Here is a 22,525-nt window from a genome sequence, read left to right as displayed (position 1 = left end):
TTTTGTAAAATCTTGGTTAATATCCTCAGACCACTTGTCTACTGAGGAATGACTTTTAATCTTCTATATTTCTATGAGCTGTCTATGAATCTTAGATACAGGGCCCTCATCAAAGGCATATTTGATACAATCTAAACCTGTCCAATTTGGATAGACTTAATAATATCATGAAGATCCAGGATCAAATGAGATAATATATGTGATGTACTTTGAAAACTTAGATATGAGATACACACACACACATATCTTACTCATTCTTTTTAACAATAATATTATTATCTAGCCTATCATACTTGGGGAAAGGGAAAGTTACTTTTATTAACTCTTGTAGAGTAACAGGCATGCATTTGAGGGGGCATTTATAATGACTAACTACTTGAGAGCTTGCCCTCATCCTTTCCACCTTATACTATCCAGCCCTAGGTACTTAGTGGAAGGAGGTTGGAAACACAACAAACAATGGGTCCTTTAGTAGAGTCCCAATGGTTGGTGCTTAGGGGAGGAATTGGAGGGAAGAGAACTCCAGCTGTTTAGCTTTTATTCCCCTTTAAGAAAACCTGATTCAGTCATTTCCAGTATGTTATCTGTTTATTACACATTACTATGAGGTTCAAAGGGTTGGTTAGGATTTTAAAAAAAAACCTTGAATGTTTCATTTTTCATTTAACATATGTTCTCTTTTCATTTCTTTTACTTTATAGGGCTAAAGCTTACTCAGTTCTGATCAACCTAAGGAATAGTGGATGGATAAATAAAAGCACCAAGGAAATTTCTATGCATTTTTCCCTCTACAACCCTCCTACCAAACTTTTCAGCAGTGTGTCCTTGTTGGCAGAAGTGTTACCCACAGGTGACTTCATTACCTCATCCCTTGTGGAGTCATTTAGCATCTATCACAGCCACTCTGCTAGGACTTACAGCATCATGTTTTCCGAGGTGAGTGGAATGTTAACTGTTCTTTCGTTTCACCTCCAGGATATTTCTCCAGTTTTCAGACACCTTAGTAAGGTCCTTAATTCATTACAAACATGTGCGCTTCTCAGTCTTTGGATTCAGTTCTGGCCACTAAGTCTTTGATTGCTTTCCTGACCCCAAATCACTAAAAAAGTAATAAAGTGAATATGTTATCAGAATGATCACTAGGAATGAATATTATCACCCCTCTCCAGGTCATGTTCTCCCTCATTAAATAGTACATAATTAATGTCTTCAGTGAAATAATGAAAATACTAGCATGGGATGTGGGGTGTTTCTCTGTTTTCTAGCCCCTTTCCTGGCTTTCAGGTGCACTTGCTCTATAATTATACCTTGAGGAGTTTTAAACCTTCCCTGCTGTTCTTTTGGGGAGAAAAAATGCATTGTGAAATTTGAATGAAATACAAAAAGAAAAGTACATCAATATGCCAGTGATTAAAAAACCATGTATCTTAGGCAGAGCTCAAAGAGAGTGGTAGTTCATGAGATTTCAGACTAGACATACCCCTAGGGGGTTCAGATCCTATAATTTTTTTTTTAAGTGTGGAGAGATGAGACTGGGAAATGTAGCCTCAGCTGGCTTGGATATATCTGTATTTTTCAACACCTCTTTATTAAACCAGTAGAAATGAAATAATATCTGTTAGTTATGCATGTATGTTCATATCATCATTTTGCAGACTCATGGCACATTGTACATATGACACTCAATGACAGTGAGGGTTGTACATATGTACTTGGGTAACTCTACTCCTGCAACATCCATGTTTGAATAGTTACTTTGAGTTAATAAGTTACAAAAGTCTAGGAGACGCTAAGTGGTTTGGGGGGAGTTTTGCATGTCAGTGGAGAAGAGAAATAGCAAAATCAGTAAGTGCAAAGACAATTCTCCAAACTAGTGGTTGTCAGATTTGTTACGGGAATACAAGAGACCCTTTCATGGGGCCCATGACATCAAAACTATTTTCATAATAATGCCAAGACTTTTAAATTTACAGTATGATAAATATTGATAGATATAACCCACATAGATAAAAACTCATGTGGATGTCCTCAATTATTTTTAAATGGTATGGGCTCCTGAGACCAAAAAGACTGAAAATTCCTGCTTTAAACTTTTTATCTCCCACAGTGTCTGGCACAGTGCTCTCTGCATATAGTAGGAGCTTAATAAAATCATTTTTTTAAAAATTGAATTGGCACAAATATACTTGGTAAACATATATTTGCCAGTAGAGAAGACCACCTAGTCAACATAAAGAAAAGAATGTACTCTGAACAGATATCCAACAATGGATCTATTCGTAAAATAAATATTTACTGCATGCCTACCATTACAAGGCACTGTTCTAGCTGCTGACAAAGGTGCAAATTCTAGATAGATGCACATTTAAGTATCTGCTATGTGCTACTAGGTGTTGAGAAAAAAAGACAAAGCAATGAAGCAATCTCTGCCCTCAAGGGATTTGTATTCTACTGGGGGATCCAGTATGTTCACAAATAAGTAAATGCAAAATGAATACATATGCATTTCCTTTTTAAAATAATTATTTTGTTTTCAGTTTTTTACAATCACTTCCATATATCTTAGATTTTTTCCCCGTCACTCCTCATTCCCTCCCCAAGATGGGATGCAATCTTATATAGGTTTTACACTTATATTCTTATTAAATACATTTTCACCTTAGTCATGTTGCATAGAAGAATTAAAATTAATGAGAGAAACCATAAAACCAAACAAAACACAAGAGAAAATGGTCTGCTTCATTTTGCAATTCAGTTCCATAGTTCTTTCTCTGGATGTTGAAGGCATTTTGCCTCAAGAGTCTGTTCAGAATTTCTTAGGTCCTTGCATTACTATGGTGGACTAAGTCTACCAGAAAAATTCCTTGCACACTGTGGTTGTTGCTGTGTACAAAGTTCTCCTGGTTCTGCTCCTTTCACTCAGCATCAGTTCATATAAGTCCTTCCAGGCCTCTCTGAAGTCTTCCTGTTCATCATTTCTTATAGCATAATAGTATTCCATTATATTCATATATCACAACTTGTTCAACCATTCCCCAATTGACGGGCATCCCCTTGATTTCCACTTTTTGGCCACCACAAACAGAGCTGCTATAAATATTTTTTGCGCATGTGGGTCCTTTTCCCATTTTTATGATCTCTTTGGGATACAGTCCTAGAAGTGGTATTGCTGGGTCAAAGGGTATGCACATTTTTGTAGCCCTGTGGGCATAGTTCCAAATGGCTCTCCAGAATGGTTGGCTCAGCTCACAGCTCCACCAACAATGAATTAGTGTTCCAACTCTCCCACATCTTCTCTAACATTTATCATCTTCCTGTTTTGTCATGTTAGCCAATCTGATAGGTGTGATATAATATCTCAGGGTTGTTTTGATTTGCATCTCTAATCAATAGTGATTGAGAGCATTTTTTCATATGACTATAGATAGCTTTAATTTCTTCCTCTGGAAACTGCCTGTTCATATCCTTTGTCCATTTATCAATTGGGGAATGACTTGTATTCTTGTACATTTGACTCAGTTCTCCATATAATTTTTGGGGTGTAGGGTGGGTTCGGGGAGGACTGGCACCTTTGGTGTGATGACTGCCAAGCCCTTTTCAGGGCTCTTTCTACCTTTGATGTCCACCTGTTCTGCCTAACTCTCACCTGTGGCTCCAAAAAGCTGCAGCATGCCCAGCGGCCACACCCCAGTAAACCATTTTGACAGACAAGCCAAACCAGGTTGAGGGTAACCAAGGGTTCTCAAACCCATTGGTGAGTTAGGGGAGGTCTGTACCCCAAACATGTGAAGGCTTCATCTAGTGGAATAGGTGGATGAGAACAATTTGTTCCAACGGCCATGAAGCCAGATGAAGCAGGCAATGTGGAGCGCTTAGAGCTGGGTTAGACACCAAAGACGCTAAGGTCATCCACTGCATCCTGAGCCATCTCCAGCTGTCTTGACTCTGTCTTGCCACTGGACTGTGAGGACTCAGGAGTGGAGAGTGAGGCTGACGATTTAGTGCTACTCTGCCTCACTTAAATCCAATTTACACACAAATCAAAAGACATCACCCATACCATTTCACAATTATGCCTCAAAGTCCTGTGGCAACAGGCAAGTGATGAAGCAGCAGGTGCTGATACACTGGGAGCTGCAGTTACAACCCTGCACACAGGCACCCCAGGCCATAGGGTCATTTCTCACTAGAAGCAGCAGTGGGACTTGGCAGCCCCCTGGGTGTCTGAGCAGCCATTTAAGGATCGCACTGCTCATCTCCTGGTGGGAGGAAGGGGGCTAGAAAAGATGCCCTAAACCCTGACCTGATTACTGCAGCAGGTGGGGAATCCCACTACGTGGTCAAAACACAAAAAAATGTATGAAAACATCGGCAAGGATGATTCTACTCACCAACGGCACATGAAACGTGCCCACACTAACAGACAACACAAAATCCAGTAGACCTGAAAGAAGAACTGCTCTTATTGCAAGAGAACTCAACAGGTATCGTGTCCAAATAGCAGTCCTGAGTGAACAAGGTTGGCAAATGAAGGCCAGCTTACTGAAGTTGGAGCTGGATACACCTTTTTCTGGAGTGGGCACAGTGAAGGGGAGTGCCATGAAGCTGGTGTGGGTTTTGCAATCAAAACTAATCTAATCAGCAAGCTGGTATGCCTGCCAAAAGGAGTGAATAACAGACTCATGACAACGCAATTGCCACTCACAGGAAAGCACCATGCCCCCATCATCAGTGCCTATGCTCCCTCTACGACAAACCCTGATGAAGTCAAAGAAAAATTTTATGAAGACCTAGAAACCCTTATCGTCAATGTGCCAAAAGAGGACAAGTTTATAATTCTAGATGACTTTGATGCTAGAATAGGATCAGACTACCAGACTTGGTAGGGAGTCCTAGGGAGGAATGGAGTTGGAAACAGCAACAGCAATGGTCACTTACTGCTGAGAACTTGTGCATTGCATGACCTTCTCATCGCCAACATTGTCTTCCATTTACTTAAATGCAATAGAACTTTATGGATGCATCCTCGTAGCAAACATTGGCATCTTATAGATTATGTGATTGTAAGGAGAAGAGACAGACAAAATGTGAGAGTGACAAAGGCAATGTGTGGTGCAGAGTGTTGGACTGATCATAGATTTATCCTTTCCAAGCTAAATATTCTCATTCATCAAAAGCACCACCCCCAAGGCAAAATGACTACCAGAAGAATTAATGTCAACAAATTAGAGCTATTCTCTGAGCATGAACAGTTTGCTGCTGACTTGGAGGGAAAGTTGAGCCAAGACACAGTTGGCAACAGTGGAGCAGAAAAGGAGTGGGCAGCTCTCAGAGATTTGGTGTACAGCACTGCATTTGCTCATCTGGGTCAAAACACCCGCAAATACCAAGAGTGGTTTGATGAAATGATGGAGAAATTCAGAAGCTGCTAAATGAAAAACATGAACTCCATAGGATTTACCAGCAGGATAGTTCATCCACCTCTAAGAAGGAAGTATTTAATTCCATCAAAAGCAAAGTACAAGCAAAGCTTAGAGAGATGCAGGATTCCTGGCTTAGTAAGAAGGCAGATGAAATTCAGTTTTATGCTGATAGTAATAATCCAACATGCTTTTATGATTCCCTGAAAGCTATTTATGGACCAAAAACTTATGGTGCATCACAACTACTCAGTGCTGATGGAGCCACATTGATTAGTGATAAGGACATGACCCTAGAGAGATGGGCTGAATATTTGTTCTCAACAGACCATCATCAATCAATGCTGAGGCCATTTACTGTTTACCTCAGGTTGAAGTCAGTCCCTCCTTAACTGAACTTCCAATTGAAGAACAGGTTTTGAGGGTCATTAGGCTCCTTTCATGTGGCAAAGCACCTGGTACTGATTCTAGTCCAGCTGAGATTTACAAGGTAGGGGGACCATTGCTCATACAAAAGCTGACTAAAATTTTCCAGGTTGTATGGCAAGAGGAGGTTATCCTCTAGGAGTTCAAGGATGCCTCCATTGTCTGTCTCTATAAAGGTAAAGGGAATAGATTGTCCTGTGACAATCACAGGGGGATCTCTCTCTTAATCATTGATGGTAAAATTCTTGCTAGAGTCCTCCTTAATAGACTGATCCTTCACCTGGAAGATGGACATATACCTGAGAGCCAGTGTGGCTTCAGAAAGGGCTGAGGAACAGTCCATATGGTGTTTGCTCCCCGACAACTCCAGGAGAAATTCCAGGAGCAGAACAGAGGCCTATACACATTTCTAGATCTGACCAAGGCCTTTGACACTGTTAGTTGTGAGGGCTTATGGAAAATTATGTCAGAATTTGGTTGCCCAGAGAAGTTCATCAGTATTGTACATTAATTTCATGATGGCATGTTTGCGTGGGTTCTGGATAGTGGACAATGCTCTCGAGCCTTTCCAGTCACCAATGGAGTGAAACAGGGCTGTATGCTTGCTCCCATGCTTTTTAGCATGATGTTTTCAGCCATGTTGACAAATGCTTTCAATGAGAATGAACATGGCTTCAAGGTCATTTGCTGTACTGATGGTAAGTTCTTCAGTTTTTAAAGGCTACAAGCCAAAACCAAAGTGTAGGGAGTGTTGCTGCATGATTTTCTGTTTGCAGATGATTGTGCAGTCAATGCAGCCTCTGAAGCTGACAAACTATGGATCAGTTCTCTGCTGCCTGTGCTAATTTTGGCCTAATAATTAACAGCAAAAAAACACAAGTGCTCCATCAGCCACCACCACACCATCCATACCTGGAACCATTGGTTACAATGAATAGAGAAATTTTGAATGCTGTGGATAAGTTCACGTACCTTGGTAGTGTACTTTCCAGATGTACACATTGACAATGAGGTTGATACATGCATTGCCAGAGCCAGCTCAATGTTTGGGAGGCTCTGAAGAAAGGTTTGGGAGAGAAGAGGTATTAGACTGATTACCAAACTGAAGGTCTACAGAGCCGTTGTGCTGACCTCATTGTTATATGCTTGTGAAACATGGGCAGTCTACTAGTGCCATGCCAGGAAACTGAATAGCTTCCATTTGAACTGTCTTAGGAAGATTCTGAGGATCACCTTGCAGAATAAGGTGCCAGACACTGAAGTGTAAGGGGCACTGACCGCCACACCATCTGGGACGCCTCACTGACGGACATCAGGTAAACTGAGTCCAGTGTAGGGAAGGGTGAACAAGATGGCGCTGGATGGGATGGCCCCACCCCTGGTTTGTTTTTGAAATAAAAAGTTATGAAACTGCAAGTGGAAGTGAAGGAGACTCTGGAACAAAGTCCAGTGGCACCAAGTCTCCTCCTTTTCACCTGGGAGTTTCAATGCCTTATCTCTGAGGTGTCTTTTCTTTTTCTTCAGTAGGTTTCTCAATTTATCAGTTAGCTCTTTAACACTGTCCTGCAAATTCTGCACCATCTGTCTGTTCTTCCATCTCTCTTCTAAGTTTAGATATATGGGTGCTGGCTGCCTTTCTGGGCTATTGTCCCTTGTACTACTCTCTGACTCTGATGGGGCTGTCTGTGAGGATGTGATGAATGTTCTCATTTGCACTGCCTTGCCACTGTCTTCTATGAACACATTCTTCAGCATGTTATATAGAAAGAATGTGTACTGACCCTGACTCAACTTTTGTGAGCTTTGCCCCATTTCAATCTTACTCACAGTTAAAACACCTCGTCTCACTTGAGCTGAATGCGCGCATCTTCTCCTGCATCCGCTTCTCGGATCCGCTTTCCAGAGGAACTCGGTGAGGCAGACAGGCTACCATTTCCTGTCGTGCTCAGGTATCGGCCTTTGACCCTGTCCTGATAGCTCCTGTACACTGTCTAGGCTTCTGAAGAGCCTGACTCACTCGGGGGGTACTGAGGGACCTGATTCCCTTGGCTGAGTTTCTTAAGGGACCTGACTTCCCTTGGCTGAGCTTCCTGCTCCTTCCCCCTGCTTGTGGCCCCACGTTGGTGGGCCCCAAGTTGCTATAGTAATGAACACAAGCTGGAACTATAGTGACAAAAACAAACCAGGGGTGGAGCCGTCCCTTCCAGCACCATCTTGTTCACCCTTCCCTGCACCGGACTCAGTTTACCTGATGTCCGTGAGTGTGGCGTCCCAGATGCTGTGGTGGTCAGCGCCCCTTACACTGAAGTCCTTGCTTGAGCTGAACTGCCAAGTATTCAAACTACACTTCAAAGAGTGTAACTCTGATGGGCCGACCACATTGTTCAAATGCAAAATGTACACTTGCCGAAAAGACTATTTTATGGAGAACTGACATGGGGCAGGTGATCACATGGTGGCTAAAAGAAATGATACAAGGACACTCTCAAGATCTCTCTCAAGAACTTTGGATTTGACTGTGCAACATGGAAGACAATGGCACAGGACCACTCAGCATGGTGTGCCCACATAAGAAAAGGTGCTGTGCTCTTTGAGCAAAGCAGAATGGAGACAGCACAAAGTAAACGCAGGATGCACAAATTTAGGCTATCCACCCCAAATATTCACACAGACTATCTGTGCCAAACCTGTGGTAGAGCATTCTGAGCTCCTATTGGTCTGACCAGCCACAGTTGGACACACTGAAATTTCACCTTACAATGGTGATGTCATTTTGGTCATTTTCGAAAATGGAAGGACAACAACCAACCAATCAACCATATATTTTAGAAATGAGGTCTTTATCACAGACACTAGTTGTAAAATTTTTTTCCCAGTTTTCTGCTACCCTCCTAATCTTGGTTGCATTGGGTTTGTTTATGCAAAAACTTTTCAATTTAATGTAATCAAAATTATCTATTTTGCACTTCATAATGTTCTCTATCTCTTTTTTGGTCAAAAATTTCCCATTCTCAATAAATCTGACAAATAACACTATTCCTTAATATCCTAATTATACTACTTACACATGCATTTCTGGAAGGCATCTACATTTAGATGATAATTTAACCCATAAGAGTTTATAAAATGACTGAGAAAGGGTATATAGAAAAAAGACAGTCCCTTCCTTCATGGTGCTTAAAGTCTAATATGGGCATGAAATATGCATGTAATTCTAGCATACAATATTATATGATAAGTGCTTGAGAAAGTTACAAAACGAAGTGTTCTATGAGTTCTGAAGGTAACTAACTAGGAAAATCACCAACTTCATGGAGAAAATAGTAGTTGAGTTGGACAATCTGGGGATGCCATTAAGATAAATAAGGAGCCATTTATGATTTTCTGAACAGAAGGGAAATATCAATAGTTCTATGCAAAAAAAACCCCAATTCTGGCAGGAATATGGAGAATGAATTGGAGGGAGAAGGCAGGAAGTAGAAAGGTCTGTTAGGAAGGATTGCCTATAGCCTAGGCAAGTGGTTATCAGGGTCTATACTATGGTCATAGTGAGTAGTAACAATGAAAAATATCTAAGACATGCTGTGGAGGGAAAGTTTGACTTGGTAAGAACTTTCTGAGCTGGGTAAGATAACTATAGAATCACTTTTTCTAAAGATAATATTCCCTTGGTATTATGGTACTATCCTTTAAAGCTGAACTTTAAAGTAAACAGTTAGGTGGCTTAGTGGATAGAGTGCCAAGCCCCAGGCAATGTTAGAGATGCATGCCATTTGTGATAGAAATCCCTATGCATTACTCTAAAGCACATTTTGATGTCAGATAAATTTGTTGGCCATGGGTATTCAAAAAGTCAACAAGCATTTATCCAAGTTTAATCTTGTGCCAAGTACTGGGCTAAGTGCTGGAGATAGAAACATAAGCAGAAATAAAGAGTCTCTGCCTGAAAGGAGCTTGCATTCTAATGATGGAAAACAATGTATGGGGGTAAGGGGGGAGCAGCTTGATGGTGAAGTTCAGAACATAACAAGCAAAGTCAAGAGATGAATGAAAGTTGGCTGGTCTGGACCCCTTTTGAAAATGAAGACTAACCAATGCAAGAAAGGAGCCCCAGGGGTTGAGGGTCATCTACTCAGCTGTCCAAGACATTGCAAGCTCTGTGGGAGGAACCCAGCCTGATGGACTCAGTTATGGAGGCTTCAGGTCTTGACGTCTAAATAAAATAGGATAGAGAATAGATGGCTGATACCATGATTTGGGAGCCCCTGCTGAGGAACTCTATCTAACAAGACAAGTAGGCACCTTTTCTGCAGTTTTTAGTCTTAGTTGTCTGAAGCACTGAGAGGTTAATCCCTTGCCTAGGGTCACACATTCAGTGTTTGTCAGAGGGGTATGAACCCAAGTTCTCCTGGCTTTGAAGCCAGCTCTCTATCCCTTGTACTGTGTTGCTTCTCATTCATAACTAAGAAAGTATCAGTGCAGAACTCTCAGATGAACAAGGAGTTGCAATATACTATGGTCTGAACATGGGTAGGAGAATAGTGTGCCAAAAATTTCAATCGTCTTGTAACTCTTAAAAACATTCTGCTTCTTTTGTTTGTTTTTAAAATAGTTGGTTTTCCTGGTATTCAACCTTATTCACCTCTGCTTTCAAGTATTCAGTATGATTCAGAAAGGAATCCTCAACCACTGGCGAAACTCATGGAACTGGCTAGAGGTAACAACAACAGAAACAACAACCGTCTAGCATTTATGTACCCCTTCAAGGTTTACTAAGTACTTTACAAATAGTGTCTCATTTTAGTCTCCCAACAACCCTAGGAGATAGGTTTTATGATCCCTGTTTTACAGATGACAAAAACAGAAATTAAATGACGTGTTCAGGGTCACACAGCTAGTTACATGTAGTTTCTTTTCTGCTCTTTTCTGTAATATTAAAAAGTTTTTTTTGTTACTTATAGTACATTTTCTATGGGAAGAACAGATTTAATGAAAAAAGTATATTTTGTAGCAACTTCTACCATCTTTTGCAATTGTTGGGTTTTTTCGTCTCCCCTTATGATATTGTAATGCTAAAATGCTGACAATTAAAAAGTGTGGACAGAGAGCTATATAAGCTGGCAGGTAGAAATTAATTTATTCAAATGGAAAATTTTTATAGCATATATTTTCTGTTTATTTTCTAGATGTGCATAATTGGAGTGAGTCTTTCTTTCTTTGCACACTCCATTTTTCATTTTATTCTTGTGGTGGATGTGATTGACCAATTTCATAAGGGATTTTTCCAAGTGTTTGTGGACTTCGCTCCTATTTTATCCTGGCATCAGGTATAAAATTATATGTAACTAAAGCATTGTTTTAGGACACTGATTCTGAAATTTCTTTAGATAAAGTTTTTCAGTGTACAGGTACATTCTTACCTCCTTTCTGTCTCTTTTTGGCCTGCTAACCTATACCTCCCCAGGTATCTATATTGTGCTTGTCATGAAAGAACTTCCATCTCAGCTAATCCAGTAGCTGATTAACCTTGGTGTTATCCCTCCCAGCCTTCTGTGCATCTCTTTTAATATTAAGAGCCTAGAAGACTTGGTCTAGAAGATTAAGAAGCTTCAAATTCAAAGGGATGACTTTCTAGTGATGGAACTTGATATATGGTGGGAGAATCATTTGGAAGGTTGGGGATAGAATTGGTGGTGGTAAATCAAGTTTAAGACAATATTCTTGATAGTTATATGACTGTAAGCTGTAGTTGGCAATTGGCCAAAAGAGTTACGTATGTTCTATAAAGTGAAGAATGAGATAATAAATTAATACAACAATGAAAGATTTTAAAGAGACACAGATTGCACATGATGGAGTCATCTGTAGGTCCTCTAACTGAACATAATTGACTAAGAAACTTTAAATTGTAACACGCACATGCACACCTGGTACTTTTTGTCATGTAGATTTTAAAAGGGCAAACTTATAGCTGTGGGAGATACTTGTTTTTGTTTCTGGCTGATCCTTCGGTGAAAATGCCTAAAAGTCATTTTATCTTTGGGTATTTAAAGGATGACTTAGTCCAATCCAGTTAAAACTATAGTTCCATGCTATTCCCAGCCTCTGGCTTTTAAAAAACAAAACCTAACCGTGTATTACAATGCAAATCGTGTCATCTGTACACTTGCGTTTAATTGATATGTTACCATAAGATGCTGTCCTCTTCTGTTTCAGAGGAACCGACATCTTCAAGGAATCCTTTTATTCCTCTCGTTAATAAAATGCCTTCGTCTTCTTGGCATTTACAAGGCAATCGCTCCCAGCTTGACCATGATGCGACACTCCTGCTCCAACATTATTCTGCCAGTGGTAAAAAAAAAAAATTCCTCTTGGGCAAGTTCCCTTCCTAGTAGGACTTAAAATGACTAGCATGCCTATAGTTTAAAGTGCTTTTAAAAAATATATTAGTAGCAAATGAAAATAAGCACATCATTTCCTGGGACAGTTATTCACAACCCCAATCTGTCATCTTCTACAGTTCAGTTTTAGGTAAACTCGTAAAGGTTCCCAGACCTTATGCTTTCACAGCTGTCCATGGAAGGTAAGAAGTTTCCTCTCCCCTAGTACTGTGATAACAGCTAAGCGGATAAAATGCTGTGAGGTGTCATTGAATGAAAGGTACATTTTAAGTTTAGAATACTGTAAAAGATATTGCTTGAGAGTGTCTATGAAGAAAAAAGGTAGACCAGTCCTATAGGGAGAAAAAGAAATAACCTGGACGGTATGAGTGCTCCATGATATTAAGAGAACCAGCAGAAGGGCTGGATTCAGTGCAGTGGGTTAGATCTTCTGCTGGGGATTTACAGGGAGCACAATAGTCAAGAGTCACCTAGAATGAGAAGTCATGAAGGGGCGGTGATCTGTATCCGTTGAAGGTAGTCATCCATACTACTGAAATCCCATATTCATCCAGTTATCTACTACAGTAACAAAGTACAAGTAGTCTAGCCTGCAGCAATATGATGTAAAATGCCATCACTTTATCTATAGTGTTTGAGAGGCTTAAGGTTATATCTAGTTAGATTATGCAAATCCCAGTAATGAGCTTTGCCTCATGCCTCAGCTAGCTAGTACCATGTAGAGACGGTTATTTTGTGATGAAGGCATTGTGATCTGGGAACTTCAGGTGCAGAGAAACTGAACCTACAATGACACCAACCAGGGCTCAGGTTTCTTGTAGTCTATAAATAAAAAACAAGTTATCACCCAGAAGTAATTAATTACAGTATTTCAGTAATAAGAAAAATCAATTACACAGCAAAAGTATGGCTAACAAGAAGCATAACTATACATGATATATTTATTATTATTATGTAATTATTATATGTTCTATAATTATATAATGTTCTATAACTATATTATTACATAATTATATAATATTATTATATAATTATATTGTTGTTGTTGTTGTGTTTGTCCTTTGTTGCCAAAGAAGACCATGCCATCAGAGAAATAATGACATGACTTGCACTTGACTTTGTGTTGAGTGAGGGATTGCTGTGCAGGTCACCAGCCTCACTTCTCCTCCAGAGCCATCTGAATCCAGTGACCTGATATTCATCAGGATGACTGGAGATGACCCAGGATGCACTGGGAGACCTTGGCCCCTTTCGGCCATAGTACCTATGCAGGTACTCACTTAGGGTGAGGTAACACCCCCATTCATTGAATAGGCCTCTTTAAGAAGTAGTCAGGGCATGGCCCCTTTAATGAGGCAACTAAAAGAAAGACATCAGAGGGGAAGGGAAACAGCAACAGTTACTACTGATAATCACTCAGAAGACTGGAGGGTGCAGAAGAGAGCCTTTAGGCAGGGGTCAATGGCCCCATGGTATCTGAGCTTCAGAGTGCAGTAGGCTCAAGGTTCAGGGAAAGGAAGGGAAGGGGAGGGGAGGGGAGGGAGACTAGCCAGTAAAACCCAAGTCACCTGGGCATCTTTGGCCATCCAAATTTACCTTCATTACGTATAATATGATATAATAATATAATTATAAAACATTATATAATATATCATTAATTTATTTAATCTAAACATTCTAATATAATATGATGGATTTCTTGTTCTGTCAGAACTATTCCACAGCATCTATCCAGCTCTCAGTATTTATTTCATACACAAACCCAATTGTTAATATCAGTTAAAAGTCCTCATATAATTAATTGACATAAGTCCTTCCTGACTAAACTGACCTAGGGAACGCAGGCATATATTCTCTCCCTCTCTGACTTTTATCTCCTACTGTCTTTCCTTAAAGAAACCTGGTTCAATTATCTCTGACTTCTACCCAAATGTAAGACTTGATAATAACAACAGCTACCATTCACATTGAGCTTACTTGCAGTTATTATCTTATTTGAGCCTTACAGCAGCCCTGGGTGCTATTATTATCCCCATATTACAGATTAGGAAACTGTGGAGACCAAGTGACTTGCCCAGGGTCCCACAGATAGTAATTGTCTGAGGTCAGGTTTGAGCTCATTTCTTCCTGACTCCAAGCCTCGTGCCCCATCCATTGTGCCACCTCGCTGCTATAGGAACTTATAGTTTAAAAAAATAACTATGCCTATGTTTTCTACTCTCTATTCTACATAGTACCAAGCACAGTCATGGATAAAGTGCAGGCAGGATTATAGCTGCTGATGGTAACAAATATTGCTGTAGTAGTATAATTTTGCCATTTAAACAAAGTACAATAAAATGGAAAGGAATCAAGTTTTTTCAACCAATTTACTCTGATGCTTCAGTGGTTCCATGGTCTCAGCAATGTGAACAAGAGCTTTCAAGACAGGTCAACAAAAAGCATTTATGAAGTGCTTGTTATATGCAAAACACTATAAGAATTGCTGAGAATACAAATACAAGTGGAAAGATGATGGTTCCTATTCTGAAAGAGCTTATGTTCTAATGGGGAAAGACAGCACCTAAAATAAAACTGAAAAGGCAAAGAGATAAAGGAACCTGGAAAGAGAGTGTGGTAGGCAAAGTCGAGAGAATCAGGAATGCTGCCTGGAAGGGAGAAACCAGCCAATCAAAGGAGAGGCTGCAGGGGTTGGGGGACATGTAGTGTGGCAAGTAGAGGGTTGGATTGAGCTTCTAGGACCATGATCCATTTATGAAATCCTGGAATGCCAAGATCCATTGGTGAAAATTGTCTTCTCATCCTATGTGATTCTTCTACAAGTTCTTCTACAAATTCTCTATGGATCATCTCCCCAAAGCACTGGAGTCTTTCATCTAACTCTTGATAGTTTATGGATCTTAGTACAAAACTTGAGCTGTCTGTGCATCATCTCTTATTCTGAATCCATGACTTGCCTATTTCCTTTTTGGTATACATTTATTTTTGGTGTTGTCTTTAATAGTATGTCTTGCACACAAGTCATGTGGGTAATGAATGGGCAAGCACATTTTACTGCTGTGAGTCATTTCACACATACAATAAAAGGATTTCTATTCTTTCTTACTTAATACTCCTTAGCTTCTGTCACTCTACTTGCAGTCAGTTACTCTAGCATGAACGCTTAGGTAAATATTTCTGTGCCACCCATCATCAGACCACCAGTGTAGTTCCAAACTCTGTCATAAAGGGTGTGTTTGTATGCATGTGTGTATATATGATATCTACATACAGATTTCAAGAATTTGTGGTTTCATTGCTGTGTTTCCTTCTTGACCTGATATAGGCGACACAACCCCTCTCCGAATTTGGAGATGGTCTTTTAGAGATGTGAACAAAACAAATGCATCCCTTTGCAACCAACCCATCAATCATTAAGCATTTATTAAATACCTGGTATTATAGACCATGCATGGTGCTAATTGTTAGGGATACAAAAGACAGAAAATGGAAAAGCTCCTGGTCTCAAGGAGTTTACATGCTATCAACTGGGTGATGAGGTTCTTCTTTAATAGCAGGCATGTGACCTCTCACCAGGACCATAATCAAAGCCCCTTCAGCTTAGTAGAACCTGCTAGAAATTGGTGCCACAGATGACACAGGGGTATCACTAAAGTATGAAGAGACACTGGGCTAAGACTAGAATTAGAGAGCAGCTACAAGTCACATTGGATAAAGTGCTGGATCTGGAGTCAGGAAAACGTGAGTTCAAATTTGACTTCCAACATTTCCCAGCTGTATGAAACTCAGCATATTACTTCACCTATTTGCTCATCTGTGAAATGGGAATAATAATGGTGTCTGCTTCTCAGGGTCCTTGTAAAGGACTTTGTAAACTTAAAGCATTGTAAATACGCTGGTTATTATTGCTATTGTTACTTTTATCTATTCCCCCACCCCATTTCGTTGATGTAAGGAATTCCCCACGAGGAACTCTCTCGGCCAAAGCAGATCAGCATCTGCTCAGCAATTGATAGTTTTAGCAGGTTATGGAGAGGGTAGTGAAAACTTATCTCAGGGTCACATAGCCAGTATGTGTCAGAGACGGGTCTTGAACCCAGGTCTTTCTGACTTTGAGGCTAACTTCCTGTTCATTATGCCATCTTGCCTCGGTATGTGTGTATATCAAAGTCAATTGCAGGTCATGTCCTCATCTTGATGTCATGCTCCTCTTCGAGAATGAAGGACAAACACAGCAATATATGTAGATGTATATATATATATGTAATTTTGGGGGAAATAATATAAAATATGTGGGTTTTATATAAATATCAGTATAATTAAACATGTTCACATGAATATCAAAATCATTGGATCTCTTTAATAAGAAAAAGTACAACCAGTAGTTATGGACAGGAAATATGGAAGAGGTAACCAGAGAATACCTCATAAGACACAGTGTACAATAATAGAACAAATGAGATCAGGCTTCTAAGTCATTTGGAGGTTATCTCGTATTTAGAGGCCAAGTGCTGTGCTCAGTCTAGTAAGTACTTCACAAAATGTTCCCAGAGATGCTTGCCTAGATATAGTCCCATCAACCCTGAAGGCATTCAGAAAATACTTGTTTTAAATGCTTGCTACAAGAGTTGAGTAAGCAAATATACTGAGTCTTTGATCTGGCCTCTTAAACTCTGGTCTAAGAAATCTCTCTGTTCCAGCCACCATAACTAAACCTAATTTGGAATTAAATTTAACTTAAAAGTGATCAACATGCATATTGCTTAAGGGGTTTAGTCTCTTCTTGAGGTATTTTCCTTTTATAACATTTACTTTCTTCTCTCCCCCCCCTTTAAAAAAATGAGTATTAATATACCCAGACATATATTCTGTTGCTACCACAGTGCAGTTTTTTGTAAAGTCTGTTTTCTGCTAAGGATTCTTTATTTTCTTGCAGCTGGCTGGTATCCTGTTTGCAGCAGCCTACTCATACCTTGGGCGATTTCTGTTCTCAACTCATGCCTTTCCATTTAGAAGCTTTGCAGACGCCTTCCAAATGCTGTTGCTGTGTTTTCTGGGAACCAACAAGAAGGGAACGTTCTTTAGTCTTTACAAGTCTGATCAGTATACCACAGTTTATTATTATGGGACCTTTTTCATAGCAGTGATCTTTTTGTGGTCTGGAATTGTAAGTACTGTAATGTAATACATAGCTTAGACTTGACTATTAAGAATAATCTTTAAATTAATATCTAGAGACCAACTTCATATGAAGTACTTGTTGCTTCCCATTATGTTTTCTATACTGTGTAGGTCAAATTCCCTTATAGCGATTTCCCGTCAGCACTGTGTATATTATGTACTAACATTTTGTTTTGTATGCTATTATTTGAAATGAGTGGGCTGCTAGCTAAGACTTAGACATCTTGTCATATAAAAGATTGAATTGCAATGGAATTTCATTTGTGGCTTATAATCATATTACACAGTGTACCTCTGCCTTACCAGTAGCGATAGAGATATGGAGTAGTTAATACAGATGCATTTTTTTATATGATGGTGTGACCATCTAATATTAGGTAATATCATGGTAACTCTCAGAGGAACAGAGTTCTAGGCACAAACCTGTTACCAATGAACTGTTTAACCATGGACGAGTTCCTTGATTTCTCTTGGTCTCAGTTAATTATTTATAAAACAAGGAAGCTGTGTGAGATGGTGTCTAAGGCTCCTTCCAGATCTAAGGTTCTATTATTATTCTATGATAAATATTGACAGCAACCATAAATAGAATTTCTAAAGCACAAATTAAAGAGAAAAAAAGCTGCTTTGAAAATACAGAAACATTTTCTTCTGCCTTAAGATTCAATGTTATGAGTCTAATGTAGCCAAAGTAACTGAGCACTCCACAGTGCATGCCCATTCACACTGAAACATTATCCATATTTTAAAAAGTAACCTGCACCATACAGTTTTTATTTTAAGCTAACTTGTAGGGAAATTTGCGTTTTAGATACAGGAAATTCCATCAAGTTCTCTATCAATCTGTAAGCTTATTAAAGGAAGAGAAAGCAAATAAAAAACCCATTGTAATCTCCTCTGTGCTCTGCTTTGTGCTTAGCCTAGACCTATGATTATATCAGTGTAGGGAAATCCTGGTATATAAATTTCCTCCATTAGTAACTCATCTATAACTTATAATCAGAAAACATCCAGTTACTTGCCTATGGCCACACAAGTTGTATATATGAAGGTGAGGACTAGAGTCCAGGTCTTATTGATTCTAAGTTTGGCCGTCTATACCAAGTCATGTTCATTGAAATCCAGACTTAAGCTGTAAGCTTATGGAAGATTCTGGTTAGAAATGCATTTTTATTTAACAGTGTCTTTAGAGCTTGCTTTGATTAATTTTATTCTGCAGTGATCCTTTGTCTTTTCCAGTTGAGAGGAGTCCTCATTTCTTTTATGCAAGATGCAAAGAGATCTTTTCAAAGTCAACGACTGGTGAGATTCAGAGATGTCTCTGACCGTGCATGGGAGAAGGTGCTCTCCTTGCTGGGAATACAAAGACCAGTGATAGCAGTGCGAGAGACCATGAAGGACAGAGTAAGCTGCCGGGGTTTAGACTGCAGACTGGCTCGGTGCTATTCCTGCACTGATGGGTTTGGTTCAAGTCTGTATGGCCCAACAGAAAAGCAGCTCCACTCTGTTTTTCTTTTTTGCAATCAAAGGCAGGCTTTAGCCCTGCACCACATCATATCCCTGGAGAGTAAAGTTACAGTAATCTGTTTTTTGAAAACCATACAACCTTTAAATGCAGTTTGAAAGTGTGGCTCATAGGGTTGTCAAATCACTTTCAAAGTTACAGAGATTATGATAGTCCTATTGGAAAAGAAGAAAAAGCACACATGTCCTTTGACACACATGCTCTTCTCTTTCCTTCAGGATTTCTATCTGGATGAATTTGAAAGTCTGTTGGATGAACTTCTGTTGAGAGTTAATGGATTATACTACAATCTTCATTGCTCTTCTCTAGAAAAACCACCAAGTGACCAAGCAGGGGTAGAGCGAAAGAACGGGACTCCAGCTTACAACCTCAACTCACTTTCTATGGAGAGCAACATATAGCTTTGCCACTTGCACAGTTATCCAGTTCTTTAGATCCTTGGTAGTGGACTATGATGATGATGATAGTCATTTTTCTTTGAGGTTATTGGGTGGATGTGAAATCATTAGCTTTCTAAATCCTGTGACCCCTTGGTATGAAAGGCGTTAATGTAAATACAAAATTCATAGTAAGTTTTGGCTCACCCAGAAATTTGGAACATTTTCGTCAATCAAAATTTTACATTGCTTATTCTCTGTAATAGATTATAAGCTCTTTGAGAGCAGTGAATGTATTTGTGTGTTTCTCTTTGTAATTTGAAGGCCTTAGTTTAATAAATGTGTTGAATTAAATGGAATTGAATTGAATATCCTCATACCAACAATATTTACATCACTTACATGTGTGCACACTGCATTATTTTCTGTGAAGAACTGTTTTTCAAAAGGATTTGGAGGTGGGGTAGCCAGTTTTTCCTGGTGTCTGATTCTTAAAAGAGGGTACTTGTGAATGAGAGTACACAGATGGTACTGTCTCTCAATTCCATACTTCATTTTTCTGTTATGTCCTAGGTGTTCTTACTCTGTAGCCTATGATTTAAATTTCTTTATAATTATGTTTCAGTATAACTGATTTTCTTTGTAATCCCATGTATTATTTTATGCATTTAAAAACTATTCTGATAAGAGTTTCAACCGACTGCCAAAATGGGTCTCGGGCACACAAAAAAGGTAAGAACTCTTGGGCCTAGAAGAATACTTTTTCCTCACAGAACACAGACTGCAGTTGTGCTGAGAATTGGAAAGGTCAAAGGGAATGATTGGAGGGAGTTGCAGGGGAGGGAGTTAATCCTGTTGAAGATTAGCAGCAATTAACAGACTACAGTAGTTGTTACACTTGAGATTGGGGAAGTGGAAGACGGTTGTGGTTCAAACAGACTTGAGCAAAGAAACAGGAAGCCAGACAGAAATCAAACTAGGAGTCCCCTAAGACAAGTGTCCAGAGGGCTAGGCAAAAAACTGTGTATTGAAACCAAGAGCCAGAAATCCAAATGAGAGGAAGATCAGCATGAAGCAAAATCCAGATGACTCCCTGACAACAGAAGCACCAAGCAGTGGCAACTGACAGTCATTTTTCTCTACTAGAAATTAACCTGAAGCAGTGTTATCTTATGATGTTAGGCAAGCTACCTCCTCATTCAGCTGTGGCTGCACAGTGGGAGACCCAGACTTTTGTAAATTTGGTCAGACATTTGTAAAACGTTCTGAGATTTACAAAGTGCTTCCCTCAGAAATAAAACTTTGAAGAAAATAGTACAAGTGTAACTCCTCATTTTGTAGATGAAAGGATGGAGATGGAAAGAAGTACAATGACTTGACCATGGTCATCCAGTCCATAAGTGTCAAAGCAGGAACTCTATTTCTGTGTTCTACCTTACACAGAAAAACAACCCTCATGATCCCCCAGCAAGGCCTTTTAGTTGCGTTTTCAAGGCTAGTCGTCTTCATTTTTGAAGATTCCCATTTAATTGTTCTGCTTATTGAAAGCTAACTACTTAACAACCGTAGTCCACTGTTGTCTTGCTCACTAGTTCTTTCATTCACCTCTTATTGACCCTTTCTTTCTCTTAAGGTTATTCACAACCTTCTGCTAACACCCTTGTTAACCTCATTCCTATACTCCTAACAAATGATCTCATCTTCTTTTTTAAGGAGATCTTGAGGCCGTCAGAAATGTTGCCACTGCTCCACCCCCGATGTCCTCTTCCAGCTGCTTCTTCCCTCCGGACTCAGAGTAGGAGAATGGTCATTCTCCTTGGCAAGACTAATTCCTCTACCTCTGCTCTTGTTCCCAACCCTTCCTGTATCCTCTGTGACTTTATTTCTTTGGTCTCTCCCTTTCTCCTTCCTCTTAGTGTACAAATGTGCTTGGTTCTCACCCCCTCATCCTATCTTGGAAGGGGGGGCATCTCTGCTTTCCCCTATGGCTATGATATTGCCTCTCTCCTCTATTTTGCTGCCCCAAATCTCAAAGGAATAGTATATACTTACAGCATCCACTTTGTTCAGACTTATAATCTAGCTTTTGTTCTCACCACTCTGATGAAACTGCTCTCTCCCAGATTACTAATGACCAATGGCCTCTTAATAATAAAACTGTGTGTCTTTTTCCCATTATCCTTGACCTCCCTTGACACTGTTGACTACCTGTCCCCCCATCTTGATTGTCTCTCCTCCTTTGGTACCTGTGACACCAGTCTTTTTGTTCTACTTCTCTTTCACAAACTTTTCATCTTCCTGTCTCTTAAATGGGGATATCTCCTAATATTTGGTCCCTAGTCCTCTTTTCTTTCAATATTTTCTCCATAAATGAGCTATATAATCTCCCAAGTTATTTCCATACACACACACACATGTATTCCATCTCATTTTATAGATGAACTGAGGCCAGCTCATTTTACAAAAGAGGAACTTACCCAAGGTCACACAGCTAATGCATGTCTGAGGCTGGATTTGAATTCAAGTCTTCTTGACTCCAGGCATGACTGATTGTCACTCTCTCTCTCTCTCCTTCTCTTCATACATATACATATACAAATATATACATATATGTATATGTATGGTCATATGGAACTGGATCAACACATATATAAGATTAGGATGCAAAATCTAATAATCTGTGCTCAAAGGACTGTAAAGCTGTTCATACCGTTGGATCCAGTAATACCACTACTAGCTCTATGTCCCAAAGAGATTTTTAAAAAAAGGAAAAGGACCTATATGTACAAATGTGTATATAGCACCTCTTTTTGTGGTTGTAAAGAATTGGAAATTGAGGGGATGCCCATCAACTGGGGAATGGCTGAAGAATTCCGTCACTGTGATGGAAGACTATTGTGCTCTAAGAAATGATAATAACCAGAAAAACCTGGAAAAACTTTCATGAACTGATGCAAAGTAAAGTGGTCAGACCCAGGAAAACTTTGTACACAGTGACAGTAATATTGTATAGTGATCAACTGTGAATGACTTAACTTAGGGTTCAATGATGTAATGATCCAAGATGATTCTGAAGAACTTATTATGAAACGTGATATATGCCTCCAGAGAAAGAATTGATGGAGTCTGAATGCAGTTCGAAGGATACTTTTTAGCTTTATTTTTCTTGTTTTTTTTTTGTCTGTGTTTTCTTTT

The 22,525-nt window shown here is 39.5% G+C and overlaps 1 protein-coding gene across 1 annotated transcript in view; it reads left to right on the top strand.

Moving 5' to 3' along the window:
- Nucleotides 1-19,684, top strand: part of PKD1L1 (polycystin 1 like 1, transient receptor potential channel interacting) — a 144,255-nt gene extending 124,571 nt beyond the window's left edge. The window contains exons 46-52 of the mRNA XM_072598120.1: nt 702-936; nt 10,459-10,563; nt 11,033-11,173; nt 12,063-12,197; nt 17,184-17,414; nt 18,668-18,832; nt 19,172-19,684. Of these exons, the coding sequence (XP_072454221.1) occupies nt 702-936; nt 10,459-10,563; nt 11,033-11,173; nt 12,063-12,197; nt 17,184-17,414; nt 18,668-18,832; nt 19,172-19,354 (1,195 nt within the window). The 3' untranslated portion in view covers nt 19,355-19,684. The remainder of the gene's footprint in view (nt 1-701; nt 937-10,458; nt 10,564-11,032; nt 11,174-12,062; nt 12,198-17,183; nt 17,415-18,667; nt 18,833-19,171) is intronic.
- The last annotated feature ends 2,841 nt before the right edge of the window (nt 19,685-22,525 follow it).

This window comes from Notamacropus eugenii, chromosome 3 (assembly GCF_028372415.1).
Source record: "Notamacropus eugenii isolate mMacEug1 chromosome 3, mMacEug1.pri_v2, whole genome shotgun sequence".
In the NCBI taxonomy this organism is placed as follows: domain Eukaryota; kingdom Metazoa; phylum Chordata; class Mammalia; order Diprotodontia; family Macropodidae; genus Notamacropus; species Notamacropus eugenii.
Note: the sequence above shows the minus strand (reverse complement) of the source record. Positions and strands in the feature narration are given on the sequence as shown.